Source organism: Zonotrichia leucophrys, chromosome 5, assembly GCF_028769735.1.
Source record: "Zonotrichia leucophrys gambelii isolate GWCS_2022_RI chromosome 5, RI_Zleu_2.0, whole genome shotgun sequence".
In the NCBI taxonomy this organism is placed as follows: domain Eukaryota; kingdom Metazoa; phylum Chordata; class Aves; order Passeriformes; family Passerellidae; genus Zonotrichia; species Zonotrichia leucophrys.
Genome location: NC_088175.1, coordinates 20,665,264 through 20,682,895, shown reverse-complemented (window position 1 = coordinate 20,682,895; position 17,632 = coordinate 20,665,264). Strand labels below are relative to the sequence as shown.

At 42.8% G+C, this 17,632-nt stretch overlaps 1 protein-coding gene across 1 annotated transcript in view; it reads right to left on the bottom strand.

Moving 5' to 3' along the window:
* Window positions 1-456: 456 nt before the first annotated feature.
* Window positions 457-17,632, bottom strand: part of EGLN3 (egl-9 family hypoxia inducible factor 3) — a 28,007-nt gene continuing 10,831 nt past the window's right edge. The window contains exons 2-5 of the mRNA XM_064714849.1: window positions 7,889-8,008; window positions 5,895-6,031; window positions 5,132-5,205; window positions 457-4,032 (exon numbers count right to left, since the gene is read on the bottom strand). Coding sequence (XP_064570919.1) covers window positions 3,995-4,032; window positions 5,132-5,205; window positions 5,895-6,031; window positions 7,889-8,008 — 369 coding nt within the window. The 3' untranslated portion in view covers window positions 457-3,994. The remainder of the gene's footprint in view (window positions 4,033-5,131; window positions 5,206-5,894; window positions 6,032-7,888; window positions 8,009-17,632) is intronic.

The window sequence follows — 17,632 nt, the reverse complement described above, 5'->3', positions numbered from 1 at the left end:
TCAGAAAGTTCACAGCTCTACCAAATGAGTGAAAATGCCTTGGCTTTCATTCAACTGCACTGTTAGTGGGAGTGAGGAGAAGTCTCCCACACAGCCACAGGAGAAAACTGTGGGATTCAGACTGGAAAAGTAGCAGGGGGAGGATGTGAACACTGTTAAAAATAAAACTTATCAGACAACAATTGAATCGTGAGAATGTTATCTGGTTCAACAGGAGCGTGAAAACAAATGGGCATTTCAAGAAGAGGGTCACTAGCAAGGTAAATAACTTCAAAATAGCAGGAAGTCACCAAGGGAATGTGCCAAGCCCAGGGCAACACAAAAGGGCTCTCCATCAGCAGAAGACAGTCGTGGATACAGATTTCAGTGTCACCTTACATGCAGCTGCATGGCACTGCACCCACCCCTCGCATCCCTGGCCACAGCAAGACACAAGACTGAGAGATTTGCACAGGACAGTGTTTAACATGACCCAGTGTTTATTGACTCCCACGACATTTTTTTAATAGTAACAGGAACACAAAATGTGATGTGTGGTAAAATACTACTAGGGGTTTCTACATGAATCCAATGCAAAGTGCCAGCATTGTTGACCAGCATACAACCTGACAAGAGAAGATGTAGTCATAACTCACTCTCAGATATCTGCTGGGAGTACATCACAGTCAAAGTAGAACTAGTCATTTGCCTGCAAATAGACACATTTTCTTCTAGATGCAAGTGGTGTTAGAGCCAGCTATTTTGCAACAAGAAATACAAATAATATATTCCAGCATTTTAAAAAACACACAGGACTAAAACTGTTTAAAAATAGAAGGGGAAAAAAGAGTGGAACTGTTTAGACACTATTTTGTAGAAGTCATTCTTCATAGAACCAGAAGTAATCTGGAGAAAAAGATTTATTAGAGGCTAGTTTGCTCAAAAGGCCAGTGCTCACAGGTTTAAGAATAAAAAGTCTCTTGATTTTCAGCACTGTCTCCTGGCCTTTTTTTCTCCCTGCACAACAAAAACCTCCTGTTGAAAATTGCAGCTTAGTGGCTCTGCACATTTTTCCCACGCAATTGAAAAGGCAACCATGTTTTTTAGAGCCATCAAAAACTTGCATGACATGACATGCCTGTGCAGCATGAAACATCTTCACAGATATGAACAATGAAGGCACATTACCTAAAGATAAAAAAAAAAAACAACCAGAATTTTTGGAAGATTCAAAGTTAAATACCTCAGAGAAAGCATTCCTTTTCACAACTGGCTGACAAGTGCTGTTTAGCCATTTGATTCCAACAGTTTGTATGAAGACAAAACACAAGGAAAAGGCCTCTTTGAAATACCCTCCCCATGTGTATGTCACACATGACCAACACCCCCCTACACCCCACCCCCAATTAAACCACAGCTTCTTCAAGGTGATCATCCCACTGAAAACAGAGTAGAGACCTGAAATGGAGGACTGAGAAATTGGCTTCAAGCTCTCAAGCCCTCAACTGTTTTTGCACTTGATTACAAGTGTTAATAAAGACAACACACCCTGCCACAGAATAATTTGCTCTGTCTTCTCTGTATGTAATATAGATGAGGAAGATATTCACAAAAAAAGAAAATATGTATTTATTTACAATAAATGCAACCATACTGCTCCATGCTCCATTCACCACACATTGCTGACCACTGCAGAAACCTGGTGGTAGCAACACTGATAACTGAAGTACCTTCCCTTCTCAGCCCTTACACAAAGCTTTTCCCCTTCCACCACATTGTTTTCCCACTGTTCCAGGCTCCAGTGAGATGTGTACTAACAATGCTTTCTAGTTCATTTTTAAGGTTACAGTTTCTAGAGGCAAAGCAATATTTCCTCTGCTCTGATTCTCCTCCTTTTAAAATCATGTAAGAGTTTCAAATTTATGTGCCATTATTAACTTTGAATAGGTGTATTCCATCACCTTCTGTAAATAGTAATGCTGTCTTCTCCAACACCTCTCACATTTCAAAGGATAACCTCTCTCAAGGAAGACCCAAACTCTTTCCCCTCCCACATGAACATTTTAGAATAAGAATTTCAAGTTATCACTAAGTTTCCTTCAAGTCTCTGGTATTACTTAGAATCAACTGTAGTAGAATAACTTTTTTTTAACATTAAAGAACATTTATCACGTTCTTTGTCTTTTTCTAGTTGTAAAGATGTTAGTCACACATGTTCCCTCATACTCCTCTCTTAGGGTGCACAGTGCTCAGGCCTATACAACCTTAGCTGGATCTCTGGGAGAAGCCAGAGAGAATTAGCACTGCTGTATTTACATTCAGCATTCATGGGCAGGCTGAAGGATGCTCAGCTTTTCTTTAAGACACAAAACAACTTTAAAAAATACTCCATTTTCTATTATCATTTTTTAAGTCATAAAAGTTACTTCTCTTCTGTCCTATGCAGCTGTTACCTGTCACTGACATTTAATAGCTGCCATTGCACACAGCTTTTCCATTCCCTAGTTGTTCAAGTGCAGCCTATCACAGCACAACAATGCAGCAGAGCGTGGGGAAGCCGTGCAGGGGCCAGAGGTTCAGACACACCACCTTCCCCAGCATGGGCAGGTGGCACAGGAAAATACGGGACACTGAAGGGGGCATCTATTTAGAGCATTTAATAGGGTCTGACAGACACACTGACAGCACGAGACAAAAATGAATGCAAGTGAGTGTATTAGGCTGAGAACAATTAGTGTGAGTGATAAATACATCCACTGCCAGATCCCAGCTTCATTAAGAGCTATTCTGAACTGCATAGTAAGTGCTGGTTGTAGAAGTTTAGACAGTAGACCAGTTACTGAGTCTAATAAGTTTAAAAAAAATAATGGAGGGAAAAAATGTGTGCTTTGCCATTGGATAACTCTGATCCCACAGCCTGGGCACAGCAGCAGTAGTTACCTGCCATCACAGACCAACTGAAACAGAATTGCAGTTTCATTCAAATTACATATGCATGCAAAATTAAACAAGTGTGTTCACTAAGAATATGTAGCATAAAAATCAAGTCTAAGTTACCCATTATTTATCATATATTTGTCAGACTGCCAGACATATCTTTCCCTTTCAGATTCATATCTATGTCACACAGAATACAGCAGATGGAGAAGTCACAAAGCAAACACTTCTCTACATATCACTGGCCTTAAGGGCCAATGCATTGTGTGCCATAAGCCTTTCAAGTTTACCAGATTCTTGGGAGAAAACAGCTGCTTTACCAAACGGTGAAGATAGAACACATACAACCCATCCTGCTCAAAACAGAAAAAATAATGGTTTTATGAAGTGTGAACAGATGCATAACTACTTTCCCCTTGGTCCTGGGACAGAAAGGGCAGTACAGCTACAGAGCTAGAGTGTGCCTCTTGAAGAGCAAACAAGATCCAGAAAATGCAACAACTGTGTAGACAAACATCTGGGAAGTCATGTTTCTGAAGAGCTGAACCAATGTTCTGCACAGCAAAATGATGAACAATACATCAACAGGTCTATTTGGGATAGACTGTAAAATGCTCTACAAACATCCAATTTAATTTCTCCTGTCAAATATCTCTCTGTGCTTGTCAGCAGTCTGCCAACTGATTTTAAACTAGCAAGGCTTCTTCCCATTTAACTAGAACTTTTTTCCCCATAAAGTGCAAATAAGACTCAGTTTTTCACTAGTTCCAATGACCATTATCTTAGTTACAAGAGTGATCAAAAGCCAATTGGCTGAGCCACTACCACTAGGCTTGGTATCACATACTTTTTTTTTTTTTTTTTAACCCTGGTTATTTTTTCCAGCAAAGAGCAAACAAGTCTTTCTTCTAACAGATGCAGCATGACAGGAGGCTGCCTTAAGTACCATCAGCATAAGATGCACGTGCTAGACACCACCGGTGCATACTTGTGCATAAAAATGTTTTGCCCTTATTTGCTGGAAATGGAAGTCATCTTTGGGATCTTATTTCCTCACAAAGAGTTCATGAGCAGTTGATTAGTCTTCATTAAGAGGTGCTTCTCTCTTCCTCGCATCTACATCAAAAAGAAAAAAAAAACCAAGAAGTGGTTAAACCAGGGGGTTCTGACTGTATTCATCTGAAAACTCAGAAACAGAAAAAAATTGGTTTATTTTCAATGGACAATACTTTACATTTCAGAATCATGCCATGAATCCACTATGTGGATTGAACTGCTACATGTTACCACGGCATGTTAACAAGGACAGTCACACAAAGATCTTATACATTTTTCATGTTCAAATTGAAGATTATGCATGCAATATTTAAGTAACCCAATAAACTCTGAGACCCTAGATCAGTGATACTTTTCCCCCACTGCCTCTTGGCCCCTTTTTCATGATCCTCTTTAAGGGTGAAAGCAGTATTTGCTTTGCATACAAGCTAGAGAGATGACAACAGTCTGTTCTGAAAATCATTTGACTAATTACAACTTTGCCCAGCTGCACACATTTTTAAAAAGACAAGTGCTCTCTCAACACTGTTTTTTTGAGGAGGCAGCCCCTGAAGACCAGACCCTAAACTGCTCTGAACAGCAACCCTTAGATCATGGTCCGAGGTAGGGTGTTGGAACACACCTGGACAAGTCCGTGACTCATAAGCCATTACTGCAGCAGTGCAGGGTGGCTGCCATTAGAAAGCTGGGTCACCCCTTTGTGGGCTTCGGCCCTTCACTAGTACAGGAGACCCTATTCATTCAGAACATTTGGAGAACACAATTATTAAACAGTCTGTGAAAGTCCAAACACTGTACTAAACAGGGTTTGGAGGAGGCAAAATACACCTCCCAAACAACAAAAGAACAGCTGACTCCCTGTGGTTGGAGTAGCCACCTAGGGTAGGAAAAAAATGTCAGTCATTTGAGAGTCAAATCAGAAACTGTCTCTCCCATTCTCCCCATTTTGTTCATCAGGGATTCTAGGGCCAGGCCTGATCTCCTGTCACAACTTCTCCACCTGCAAAAAATAACTGACTAGCAATAACAGGAGAAAAAGCTTCCTAAATATGCATTACATATGCTTGTAGCTACAGAACCACTTCTGGTCTATCTCTGACTCTGGAAATACCAAAATGCATTAAATTCTTTCTAGTGAACATTTATAAAAAAATCATACCAGTTAAGTTCCTGAACTTCTTTTTGGCTTCTGCTCTTTCTTCGGCATCAAAATACCACACGGTCATGGCATATCTATAAAATAAAGAAATCTTGCATGTCTTTCCACTTTTGATATTAAAATACAGCACTGCACTTTTATGCTCATGGAGAAAGCAAAATCAAAACTGGATTAGTAGACTAAAAAAGTAGAATGAAAGTGACACATCTTTAGAGGCAAACACAGACAGCACTTTAGTGCATATTTTAACAAGTCAGATAGAAATATAGGTGAGAATTTCTGCTGGAGGCACAAAAGAGAGCACGGCCCCTGGTAACAGAGGGCAAAAGTAGCTTCCAGACCTTTGCATGTTTTTCTCTTCTGGGAGGCCTGTAGGCAGCTTGGGGGCTGCCCTGCGTCACATCAGCTTTTCACAGGCTGCTGACAGATGGTAGCCCCAACAATCCCTATAGTGTTACAAGGGCAAGAGAATAACCCAGCACCTCCCAGCTAAATAGCTATGCCCAGCTTGGAAGATTTCTCCTGTTAATGGTTAAGGGCCTTTTTTTCCAACACATGAGGAAATATATCATTTGAGCTTGCTCCTCCTTACTTAATGAGAGAATTCCCAATGACTCAAAACCAGGAAATTCACCCAACATCTGTCTATTTTTTATGCACATGTATTTAAACACGATGGCCATAATTTTGGATTAAAATACTGGTAGAAGAGATGCTCTGGGGTTTTTCCTAGCCAAAAACCAATATTAAATATGGTACTTACCTGGTTGCATAAGAAGGCTGGACTTCATGTGGGTTCCTTCGATCTGACCAAAAAAAAAGTAATCGGTCAAAAATCGGCTCAACATCTGCTACATAGGACTTTCCTTCCGGGAATATTCGAAGAATTCCACCATGCAGCTGAAAGAAAAGGAAAGATTGTTTTTTTGCACATATAAACAGCCACACATTCACATGAAAAACAACTTATTTCTCTCTCCTCCACACCTAACAAATGGGGTATAAACATCTAATGATAAATGTGACACCTACGTGACAACACTGGAAAACCTTACTGTGTCTCTTGGCCACTTTGTTTTACCAGTCTGTAATGTTTCAGCTTAAGCTTCTGTCTAAAGCAAATGAACGAAGATAAGTTAACACCAGCCCTGCAGCAAACACTGGGAAACTTCTGAGCTTCCAGTCACATTTCTAGAACCACTGAATACCACAAGCTGCTCTACCTGACCAGTCTGAGATCAAGCTCTCTGCCCAACAATTGTTAGATACTGCTCACAGTATGTCAGACGATGCGCCTGATCACTTAGGAGTTAAATTCTACGCCTCAGGAAGAGTGAAGTCTGTTTTATTGTTAAATTTGTAAAACTTCTCAAATGCATTACAGATCCCAGCCACCGTTTTCCCTACTCATAACACAGCCTGATTTTTCTACCATACGATTTCTGTCTTTCCACGTGCCACAATTTTCAGGAAAAAGGTCTGGTGATCTGCACACACTCCAGAAACTTCAAGAAAAGATGAAGATGAACCCTGCCTCACCCTGCTGCTGTTAGAGTGCTCTTTGGAGACTTTAATGCTGCATCACAGAGTGCAGTGCAGCACCAACCTGATGTGGTACCTCCACGTCACACGCAGACCTCAGTGAGAAACTGCTAAGCCAGGTTTAAAGCACATGGCTGTTTTCAAAGCCCAGTACTATTATACTCTTATATAGCATGTCCTCCAGCATACACTTACATAAAATCACCATCACATCTACATAATAAAGTCCATCAGTGCCCTGAATTTCAGTTAGCTTTTCTTGGTGCTCACTTGGGTGCCTCCGCACTATTTGGATAAGGGTGTAATGCACAAAATAAACTGGATATTTGCATTTCTTCCCACATCTCCTCCTTCATTTTATTACATTGAGATGTTTCACTGTCATACTCTCTGTAACAAGATGTGCTTTTCTGCAACACTGCATTTTTCAATCACATTGTCTCTGTATCTGAACTCGCTTATTAGGGTTCATAGTATTTACCTATTCTTAAAGAGCATATTGTCTTAAAAAGAGGTTAGAGAAGCAAACAACATTGTACAATTTTCAAGTGATAACCCTCATGAACATTTGTGGTGCATTACAACAGACAACAGACTTGAAAAGAGACATTCTGCAATTTTACAAACTCCTCTTTTGTTTCTAATTTAAAGGTATGGCACATTCAGGGGTGACTTAACTGCCTTATAGTAATACAGGCAGGAACAAGAGTTCTACCCAGTCATGAGACCCACTGGTGGAATCAAACCACGTTTGTTCCTCTTCCTAAGCCCCACTGCTTCATAAATAAGAAAAGGGAACTGCCTGAATATCTTCTGCAGGTTAGCCTGAAGTATCAAGAATGATAAAGTCACAAATTTGGGCTGTCATTTTACTCTGCTCCCACAATCCACTTATTCTGTAGTGAATTGATTTTCTTTTTCTGCTGTTTCCTCTAAACAAAGTGTTAAAGGCATACAGGCCAGTGCTTATAGCTTTATCCTATAGCAACAAAACAGTATGTGTGTAGAATGAGAGAGGACGATAACGAAACTGTTCACATTCTTACTTCCAAAGCATTGCCAAAAACAGACAGGAAAAAAAAAAAAGAAGAGATGAAGAATGGACCAGCAGCTCAGAAGTTCATCAGAGTTCACAGAAACAACAGACAGCTCCAGAGCTCTGCTTCTGAAGTAGTTTTTCCTTCCTTTTGTGCCTCAACCCCATGGCTTACTCACCTTGGAGTCCCAGTTCTTGTTCAGGTAATAAATACAGGTGATGCAGCGCCCGTCACCATTTGGATTGTCCACATGACGAACATACCCAGTTCCATTTCCAGGATAGCAAGCAACCATAGCCTGAAACATACAGATTGTAAAATAATTAATCCTACAAGATATCCACCTTCAGTTTTAATTTGCTAAGCATCCTCCCACTACCAGTTTGGCTCACTACTTTTCAGATTATCAATCCAAAACCTAGAGCAGACATCACCTGAAGGTATTTTTGCACAAGTGTTTTTCACAGGACAGCTCAGCCAGTGTGAAATTCAAAACTGGAAAATAAACACCCTTATAATTCACAATATATACAGTAAAATAAAAGGGAAAAAAGTGAAACTAGAGAACTAGTACGCATGGTACAAGCTTGCTATAAGCTACGTGACTTTGAGGCAGTTTCAGCTGAAATTTGCTTGGGTTTCTACAGATAAGCAGTCATTGCAAAACAGATTTTCCAGTCATAATGAAAGTAGAAAGCATCCCAGGATGTCATGCTTTACTACCACCATCCTCCTCTATTCGTATCTTCCAGTCATTGTCATGTACACCCCTGTGTGCAACTCAAAGTGAGTGGTCCCCAAGAGGTGCTGGTAAAACTCCATAGAGCGAAGTGTGCAAAAAGCTGCAGCTCCTTTGTGCTGTGTTTGCACAGGGCAGTGCATGTTTGCTTTCATGGACTGAGCCACAGAACTAACCAAATAGCATTCAGAGCATTTCTCTCTTTGATCATCTTCAGACTTGCTGACACAATCACTTAATTCATGGTTTAAATTTCGTCTTGAATGATAAGATAAGCCTAACATGAATTACTCCAAACCACACGGCAATCAACAGGTCTTAAAAGGTTTTTACAGTAAAAACATATTAAACTTAGTTGACTTAATTAGCAGCCTAAGCAGAATGCAGGCAAGAGCAGGTGAGACTGCTGGTAGGGTACTATATCTTTCACTCAGTGTCTCAGTCACTCATCATTATTGGGGCTACTTGGCAGTGATGCTGATCACCCCTAAAGCTGTTGCAATAGAGGTCTTGTTCCTACTCCCTGACATCTCCAGATTGCTTGCCAGTAATTAGCAGCAAGAGTGATGGGAAATGATGGACTAAGTTCAGCTGGAAAACTGCAGATAGTGTTCAGATGTGGTTCTGCAATTATCACTCCTCAATCTGTGTGCTGTGCTACCATAAACAACTTGTGCATGGAGCACATCACAGGCTAAAGTTCAGCTCACTGTCCACCAGGATGAGCTGGGGGTTCCCAGGTTCCTCTGGGGAGCAGAGCTTCTGGCAGCCCCCAGCCTGTACCAAGGGGCTCCTCCTCCCCAGGGCAGGAGTCAGATTTGCCCAAGTTTAATTTCATAAGGCTCCTGCTGGCCTGTCTCCCCAGCCTATCTGGTTTCCTTTGAGTGGCAGCCTTGCCCCCAAGGGCATCAACTGGTCCCTCTCAGTTTGGTGTGTTCTGCACAGCTGAAGAGCGCACTCTGCCATCTGTTTCAGGTTACAGATAAATAAAGGTGTGTGTTTAACACAACAGGTTCCATGACAGATCCCTGTGGTGCCCCATCTGGTAGCAGCCTCCAGCTATTGATGGACCATGACCCTCCAAGTCCAACCATCCAATCAGTTTTTTACCCACCTACTTTTCCATCCTTTCAGACAATAAAACCCTAACTTCACATATACCAGTATTTTACATGCCTGTGCCACAGAACAAGGATATGATTTTGCACCTTTTGCATGACCTGCTCCAATGATCTGATATGCACCATTTATAATGTAATTGATAGTTGGAGATTGACAGTATAGGCTTTACTAAGAAATTTTTATCTAGGAACCCCAGAATTCCTGTTTTCTTCTTGCAAGCACATGTGAAAGGCATGCTGTTCTCATGGGACATGACCAGGTACAGTACAGCACATGCTGGTTTAATCAACAAGGAAATTTCACTGTGCCAACAAACACCAGCACAGAAGCCACTGCCAGCCAGCACAGTGGATCCCTCAAACCCTCTGCTACCAAGAACAAAACCTATCCACAGGAGTCAGCCAGATATAAATTAACTTTCCTCCCCACAACAAGCACCAGAAGAGCACCTGCAGGCAGCAGTAAGGCCCCAGGGCCCGCTCTCCACACCTCAGGCCAAAGGTGCCGACAGACTAGTGGCCTGCAGGGTCAGGACATTATGCTAAACAAAAGCAAATACTTTTAATTCCAAGCAATAAGCCCTCTTCCATACGCCTAGCAGTCAGGTAGATGCCTTGCTGTAGATCCTGTCTGCTCTGTTGTCATTCTGCTGTAACAAATGGCTCCAGAGCTGCACTACGTTTCACTATCAGCCTGATAACAGCAGTAAGGGCCGGTCTACAGCTCAGTGCTCAAAACATGTTAAGGGCACAAGTCTGGTGGAAACCACAAGTCAGCTGTATCTGCAATGTAATAATGGTCTGAGGAAGCCGGGCCCTCACTGGAGGGGATAACCCAGTTTGTGCATTCCCCATCCCAGTTACTAGCACAGCACCTCATGCAGGGGCACCTTCAGCCATCCCACATGCTGTGAGCTGCATCAGGTCTAACAATTAAAATAGCAACCTTGGGTAAAACAGGATCTTCACACGCTGGGAAACATGACCCTGGTGCCTCTGAAGCCACTCAATCACTCCACTCCTCAACTGAGCAGGGAAAAGTGTAATGAAAGGCTCATGGGTTCATAAGGATAGATAGGAAGAGATCACCCACCAGTACCTGTCGCAGGCTGCGGAAACGAATTTAATTTATTGCCAATCAAATCAGAGTAAGATAGTGAGAAATAAAACCAAACCTTAAGACACCTTCCCCCCACCCCTCCCTTCCTCCCAAGCTCAACTTCACTCCCAAGTTCTCTACTAGGCCAGCAGTGGGTCCATCTTGTAGCCAGCTGACATTGGCTCTGTCGGACATGAGAGAAGCTTCTGGCACTTTCTCACAAAAAAACCCTGATGGGTTCTCAGCTACCAAAACCTTTCCCTGCAAACCCAACCTACCAAAGAGAGGGGCAGGGAGGAGGGCAGTGCTGGAGCTGGATGTGGCACAGCTCTGCCAGGGGAATGGGCACCTGCAGTGCCAGCTCAGCACAGCCCTGCTCACCACACCAGGGGATGGATGAACCTCACTGGCCAACAGTACCTAATTTGAAGTCAATGTACAACACAAAATTATGGTGGCCTTAAGTCTCTCTTTGGAGAGTAGACATTACTCCAAGATTACTGAACTGCCCAAAAATCAATCCAATATTACTACTGTTTTTAACACCACAAACAAAAAGTTACGGAACTGCAGACCCTGAAAGGGATTTAGGTGCTTTATTTACTATGGAAATCTAGGCAAAAGGCCAGAGTTTCCCCTGGCCTCCCCCACATAATATGCTCCCTTAGAACATGTGCTTTGTCTCCAGCATTGATGCATAATTTATTTATTTACAGTGTGCACCTTTTGCAACTGCAACACTCCATCCCTGGAGATTAAGTGGAACAATTCCCACAGAATCCTAAAGCATGGGCCACACTACAGCTTAACTTTCAGAAAAGCAAAGAGAAAAAAGTTTCTAGTAGCAGTAGCAAAAGAAGAAAAGCAGAAGTGAAATATCCTTTTTCCTGGCACAGTGAATATTTGAATGAAACCTTAAACAATGAAGGGAAATCATTCTGGTCCTCCTAGAGACTGTTGAAATGATATGAAGCCTTATCAGAGCAATGGCTGGAGCAGCTCCAGAGCAGATCAAGCTGGCCTCAGCAGGGATTCCAGCTGTTAGCAGTACTTTTGGAATCATTTAAAGCAAACAAGAAACAGGAGATGAGATGCGTGACCCAGACTTAATTTAGGTAATTTGTGAACACTGGTATCTGCCAGATTAGTGCACAGTCCAGCTACAAAAGCCAGAGGCTCGATAACAATAATCAAACCATTTACCAGGTGTGCACGTGGAATGTTAGTTAAAAATGTTTCCTACACTTTTGGCTATTGTGTCCAGAAGAGCACACTCCATTTTTGGAAGCAAGTCCTCTCTTCATTGATGATCTTCAAACCTAATCAAACTTACTATAGCAGGCAGTGATGAGCAGGAATCTACCTAATATTTCTGCTTTTCCAATACATTCTATTACAATGGCTGCTGGTTGGCTTAACTTCCCAGTATAAGCACTCAGAAAATTTCTGCAACACTCCCTTTTTTTAAGTTAAAAAAGAAGAGTTTGTCTTACACTACAGCTGAATAGTTAAAAACTGATACCCAGATGCATGCCTTTGGAGTCACACACACCACCACATGAAGACCAATGCTCTGGTAGTCTAGTCAACAGTCATAAATTAAACCTACAAAACTTGGAAAATGAAAAGCAAATCATCAAGACTAAAGCTTCAGCTCTGTCATTTTCAGGGATGTTAGCTTTCCCAACAGGGTGCAAATCAACCACAAGTTAAACACACAGCAATTACCAGCTTTAGGAAGGACCCAGGAATCGTCAGTAAATTCCACACTGCACAGAAGCTTGCAAAAATAAGTTATCTATCATTCAGTCTATGTATTACACTCAAGTCAGGCAGAGAAATCTGCAAGTCAAACTGCAAGATGCTAGTAAAGTTTGAAGGCAGATAAAAAACAACTGTTCCATTGAGAGGATTTTTCCCTGCCTCCCAGTGCTTCTAGCAAGCAGAAAAACAAATTCTCTTAGCTGATGGCCAGGATCATGCTGTGAGACATGATTTACAAAATAAGCAATGCTAGAGCAGCCTGATATGTGGAACAGAACATTTCAGAAAATATCTCTGATAGAAGATGTTTGTAGGTGGAAATGAACAGTACTGAATAGGAAGCAGTGGAGACACCAGGTCAGAAAGTCCCAAATTTCAGCCCAATATGTGGTTCTCAGGTCTGAACTTGAGGGCAAACAAAAATCACTTTTGATCAGTCCTCTAGGGTATTAGGACTACCAGGATTCACCTGATTGTCTTAGTTTTGAATATATATTGTGCTCAACCTGATTCTAGCACGTAGATGTGCACAGTCTTTACATCCAGAAAGGGAAAAGCACCCAGCATGCTCTACATTAAAAGAACATGAGTAGTCTGACATTTCATGATCAAAGGCAGGAGATTCTCAGTTGAGGCTTGACTGACATATAAACACTATGGGGTATTAAGTAATTTCTTATTGCACCCAATTGCACCTAAGTGTTTTGTGCTGCATAGCTTATAATGGTTAAGTATGAAATATTCATGAACATTATTAAATATTAGTTTGTTTGAATTTATGAAAGTTAAAATATTCAACTACTATACTGAAGCATGAACTGGGAACATTGATCTAACTTAATACTCTATAGAGATGGGAAGGAACAGAGGGGGAAAAATTATGTTGAAACACCAACAAATCAGAAACATTAGCTTAGTGCCTGTTGGAAAGGGAATCACCAGTTCCAAGAGGGAGTAAAAGTCTGCTAATTTCAATCAAGCAACACATGAAATGGGCTTCAGTAGCATTTTTCTCATAATGCATGAGAAACTGGTTCCTCATTTCCTCACCATAACTTGGTGACCAGTCTTTAATCAAACTATTACGTGTAACTGTGTAAAAAAATCCTTTTTCCATGGATAGCACTTTCACCAGGTGGTCTGGTACTTGCTTCTTGCTCACATGCAAGCCTGATCATTAGATTCAGATCTTCCAGCAGCTGAAACCTCATCTCTCCTTTCTTATTTTTTTAGTCTTTTGAATGCACCACAGCTTGCTTGTTGCTTACAGGTACATAAAAGGACTTTTTAAAAGAATTTTTTGAGAAACAACCTGAGGATGGGAATTGTGGGAAAGACTATTCTCTCATCTGCAGGAAGAAAATGCTAAGACACTGATTTATTTTTGCTGACCAACCAGAAGTCTTTTATTACCTGATAATATGCTGATTACTGTATGATGGAAAACTGTCCCCGCTTGTTAAATTTCTTTTAAGAACTAAGGGTAGAAAAAAAGAACTACCCATGAAAGCTCTGTTCATGGATTAGCTCCATGCCACACAGCTGTTGGTGATTGGCATGTTATCTAGTTGTAGCTCAAGGAGCCTCTAATAAGCTCTCAAATCTTACGGAAGGTGTCTGTAAGGAAAACAGATCACAGATTGATGCTGCTTTAAAAATGAGCTCCCTGTTAAATGAATCTGTGATGGCGCTTAAGAAGTTTTCCTTATGACTGGCAACAAAATTTAGTTTTTCATACCCTATTAATATGAAGGACTGGTTCAGCCTGTGACTACTTTTTTTTTCCTTAACAGAACACACACTTAGAAATAAATCTGGATGCCCTTCAAGTTCAAGCTGGCTGCCAGAGCAGTGCCACTGTGAAATGGGAAGGCAGGAAACAGCTGTGCCTCATGTGGGCAGCAGCCACCTGCAAGTGTCAAGAGAGGAGGGAGCATTTGGGAACCAGCCTTTGGATGCAGCAGCGAGCTCTGCTGAGCTGATCCCACTGCTGGATACCTCCTGGGATCCTAAAGGATCCTAAAGTCAAGGGACAATTCAGAAACTCTGAAAGGATCTGACCATGGAAGTAGTTCTCCAGGTTTCCAAGGGCAAGAGAGTTCCAGGCATTCATTTACCACTGTATACTGTCTACATGGCTCACATTTTTGAAAAAGCCAAGGAAACTAACACTGCTTTCAGACCACCACCCAAATTCTCTGTATTCAGCCTCTGGTCACAGCAAGGAGAAAACAGAACACTAAAAGTAAAGGAAACAAATCTGAAACTGCCATAGGAGCACAACTGTCCTTGCAACGAGCATCTTTGCCTGTTGTAGTAATTAAAACAATTAGCCTCCTTTCTTGTATGCTTAATAAATCTACATAAGCCTATGTGCATGTCAATTAACACTTTTCTCCACTACTTCAAATGCTTCTCTCGTCTTCTGCAAACACAAAATCAGACAAGATTCTTATTTTACATCCTCCTCTGACCTAAAACCACGCTTTGGTCGGGGCTGTCACCGCTTGCTGTGCCTCGCACGCACACGGCGGCAGCGCCGCTCCAGAGGCGCTCAGCGCTGTGCAGAGCGGGCACACCAGCACGGCAGGACCTCGAACTTGAAAGGCTATTGCCAGTGAATTAGTTCACTCAAGGATACTCAGATTAAGTCTCCAATTAGCAGCTGTAAACATGCGCAGTGCGTGGATGTATCAATAAAGGCTGTTGAGTTTAGAGAGACCGCCCGCCCTGCGCCGGGGAGCGCTGGCTGGGGGCCAGCGGGGTGATGGCTTAGCGACAGTGCTACGTGCGGAGCGTGAGGCCACGGCCAGCGAGGCAAACTGCGCTCCCGAGAGCGCCTCACACACGGGCTGGGGGAACAACGGGAAACCCACACAGGCACACACACACGGGCTGGGGGAACAACGGGAAACCCACACAAGCAGCGGCACACAGCGAATGCAAACTCCGCTCCAGAGAGCGCCTCAGACACGAGGAACCCACACAGGCAGCGGCACACAGGCGCTCAGGCACTTCTCGCCTCTCGTTCTTACTGGGCTGTCCCTCCCTCCGCGCTGCGAACTCAGGCACAGAGGCTTATCTCCCACACTTCAAAAAAAAATGCTGCCTAATTACATTTAGGATTATTTTTGCCTTTTGCTGAAGCCCTCTTTCATCACCCAGAAAACTCTTTCAGTCCTTTCCTCTCCCCAAAGAACCAAACCTGGCCAAGCTGCACTAATGAGAAAGCATCCCAAGCAATTGATGCAGATGGAGAAAGCATCCCCTGTAATGAGCCCTGGGGGACATGGTGACAAGCACCACCCCCGCAGAAAGGCAAATTCATAAATAAGTGCAAGCTCATTAAGGAAATCTGTAAGGACTGTCCCTGTATGTTCAGTTTCTCAGCAGGGAATAAAAGCCTGGTAACCAGCACACACATCCTCCCAGGGTGGAACATTCCTCATCTGTGGGGTAGAAAGATAATCTCTCAGTTCCTGAAATATTCCAGCCTTTCATTCTTCATCAGCAAGCCAGACCTTTTCAGTTCTGCTACTAGTCACCCAGAGGATTACACAACTTTGTTGTTGTTGTTTGCAACATTTAAATAACTGCATATTTTGATGCTCTTGTGGTTGTACTAATAAAGGTCAGGAAAGACAGCCACAACACAGCCAAAGTTTTGCTGCTGTTGGAGCTGCCTGAGCTGCCAACATCCTTTTTATTACCCATTTATTTTTAGCCTGTGGGCCCAGGGCAAGTGAGCAGCAGAGCCCACAAGACTTTTATCAGCTCACATTCGGTATGCAGCACTTCAAACCCTTCCCGTGAGCTCATCAGGGCAGCCCTGGACAGGCTGGCAGGCAGAGGTGATGAGCCACCACCTTGGTGTGCCAAGGGGACAGCAGGCCCCAGCTGCCAACAACAGTCCTGAGGCCACCACCCAGGATGCCTCTTGTGACCCCACATGATCTCACCAAGCAGAGGCAGTACCACACTGGGGGAGATGTTTTCCTTTGCCCCTCTGGCTCAGGGAAAAACACCCTTCACTGCCAGAGAGGAACGCAGGGTTCAGAGAAGCACCACCACACTTGGCAGGTACCCCAAATAGGCCTCAAGGGTCCTCCCTGTCAGAGCCATCTGGGCTCCTGAGGCTGCTAAGAATCGCTGTGCTGCATAAACAGAGAGATCAACGTTCTTAAGTGCTTGTTATCACAGCAGTAAAACCAAATTAATGCTAATTGATGAGACCAGTTATCTCCTATGTTAATTTTGGAAGGAAGCCATCACACTACCCACACATCTTTTGCTCACCCATACCTTTACAGAGGACTTGCCTAGATAACAGTATCCTGCATAAGATTTTGAATGAATAATTAAGTGTAAAACCCATTAAAATTATCTAAAACAAATTACCATCAGAAATAATTTCTACTACGATTCAATAATGTGTAGTTCGTTACCTCTAAGGCTTTGCCTGCACATAAAGTTGTACTGCTCTGTCTACAGGTGCACTTTACAGCAGTGTAATCTCTCAGTTAAAGTGGACAGATGTGTATTCAGTGGCACACCATCCTTCCATGCAGGAAGGGTAACAAGATATTCAGATTCAAGGGAAATTTGTAATAATCAAACTGTGCACCTGTTCTAAAGTTAGGCAATAAAACCTATTGGTAAAAAAACCAAATAAATCTTAAGTGTTTTAGTGCCTTTCCTCTCCACCACGTACACAGCTGGTACTTACACCACTAAGGTATGAGTGGACAGACACTCAGCAACTCTGAGCAAAGCAAGCACACACAGACAGACATGCACACACCACAAACTGACTGCCAGCCTTACATCTGCATGTCTCAGAGATATCCACATAAGCTCTCATCTCCTGAACAAGGAAGTCTGCTCCTTAGCAACATGGACAACATTAGATTTTGGATTTGAACACGGACTGCTGAATTCCCACTTCCCTCTGTCCACTGGTCAAGTGTCTCCTGTGGATTTATGCTGCCACCACCTGACAGAAGAGACCAAGCTAAAGGCCAGCTCTGTTGTGGCCACTGACACAGGCTTCAACTCTCCTGCTGGGGCAGTGGCCCTGCACAGGGACACATCCATGCCTGGCAGGTTTCAGCCTGCTCACACCTGCTGCTCTGCTTTGCTGCAGCCCCCTCTGGAACCTTACCCAGTCATTCCCACCACCACAACTCACTGAAGCAGCAG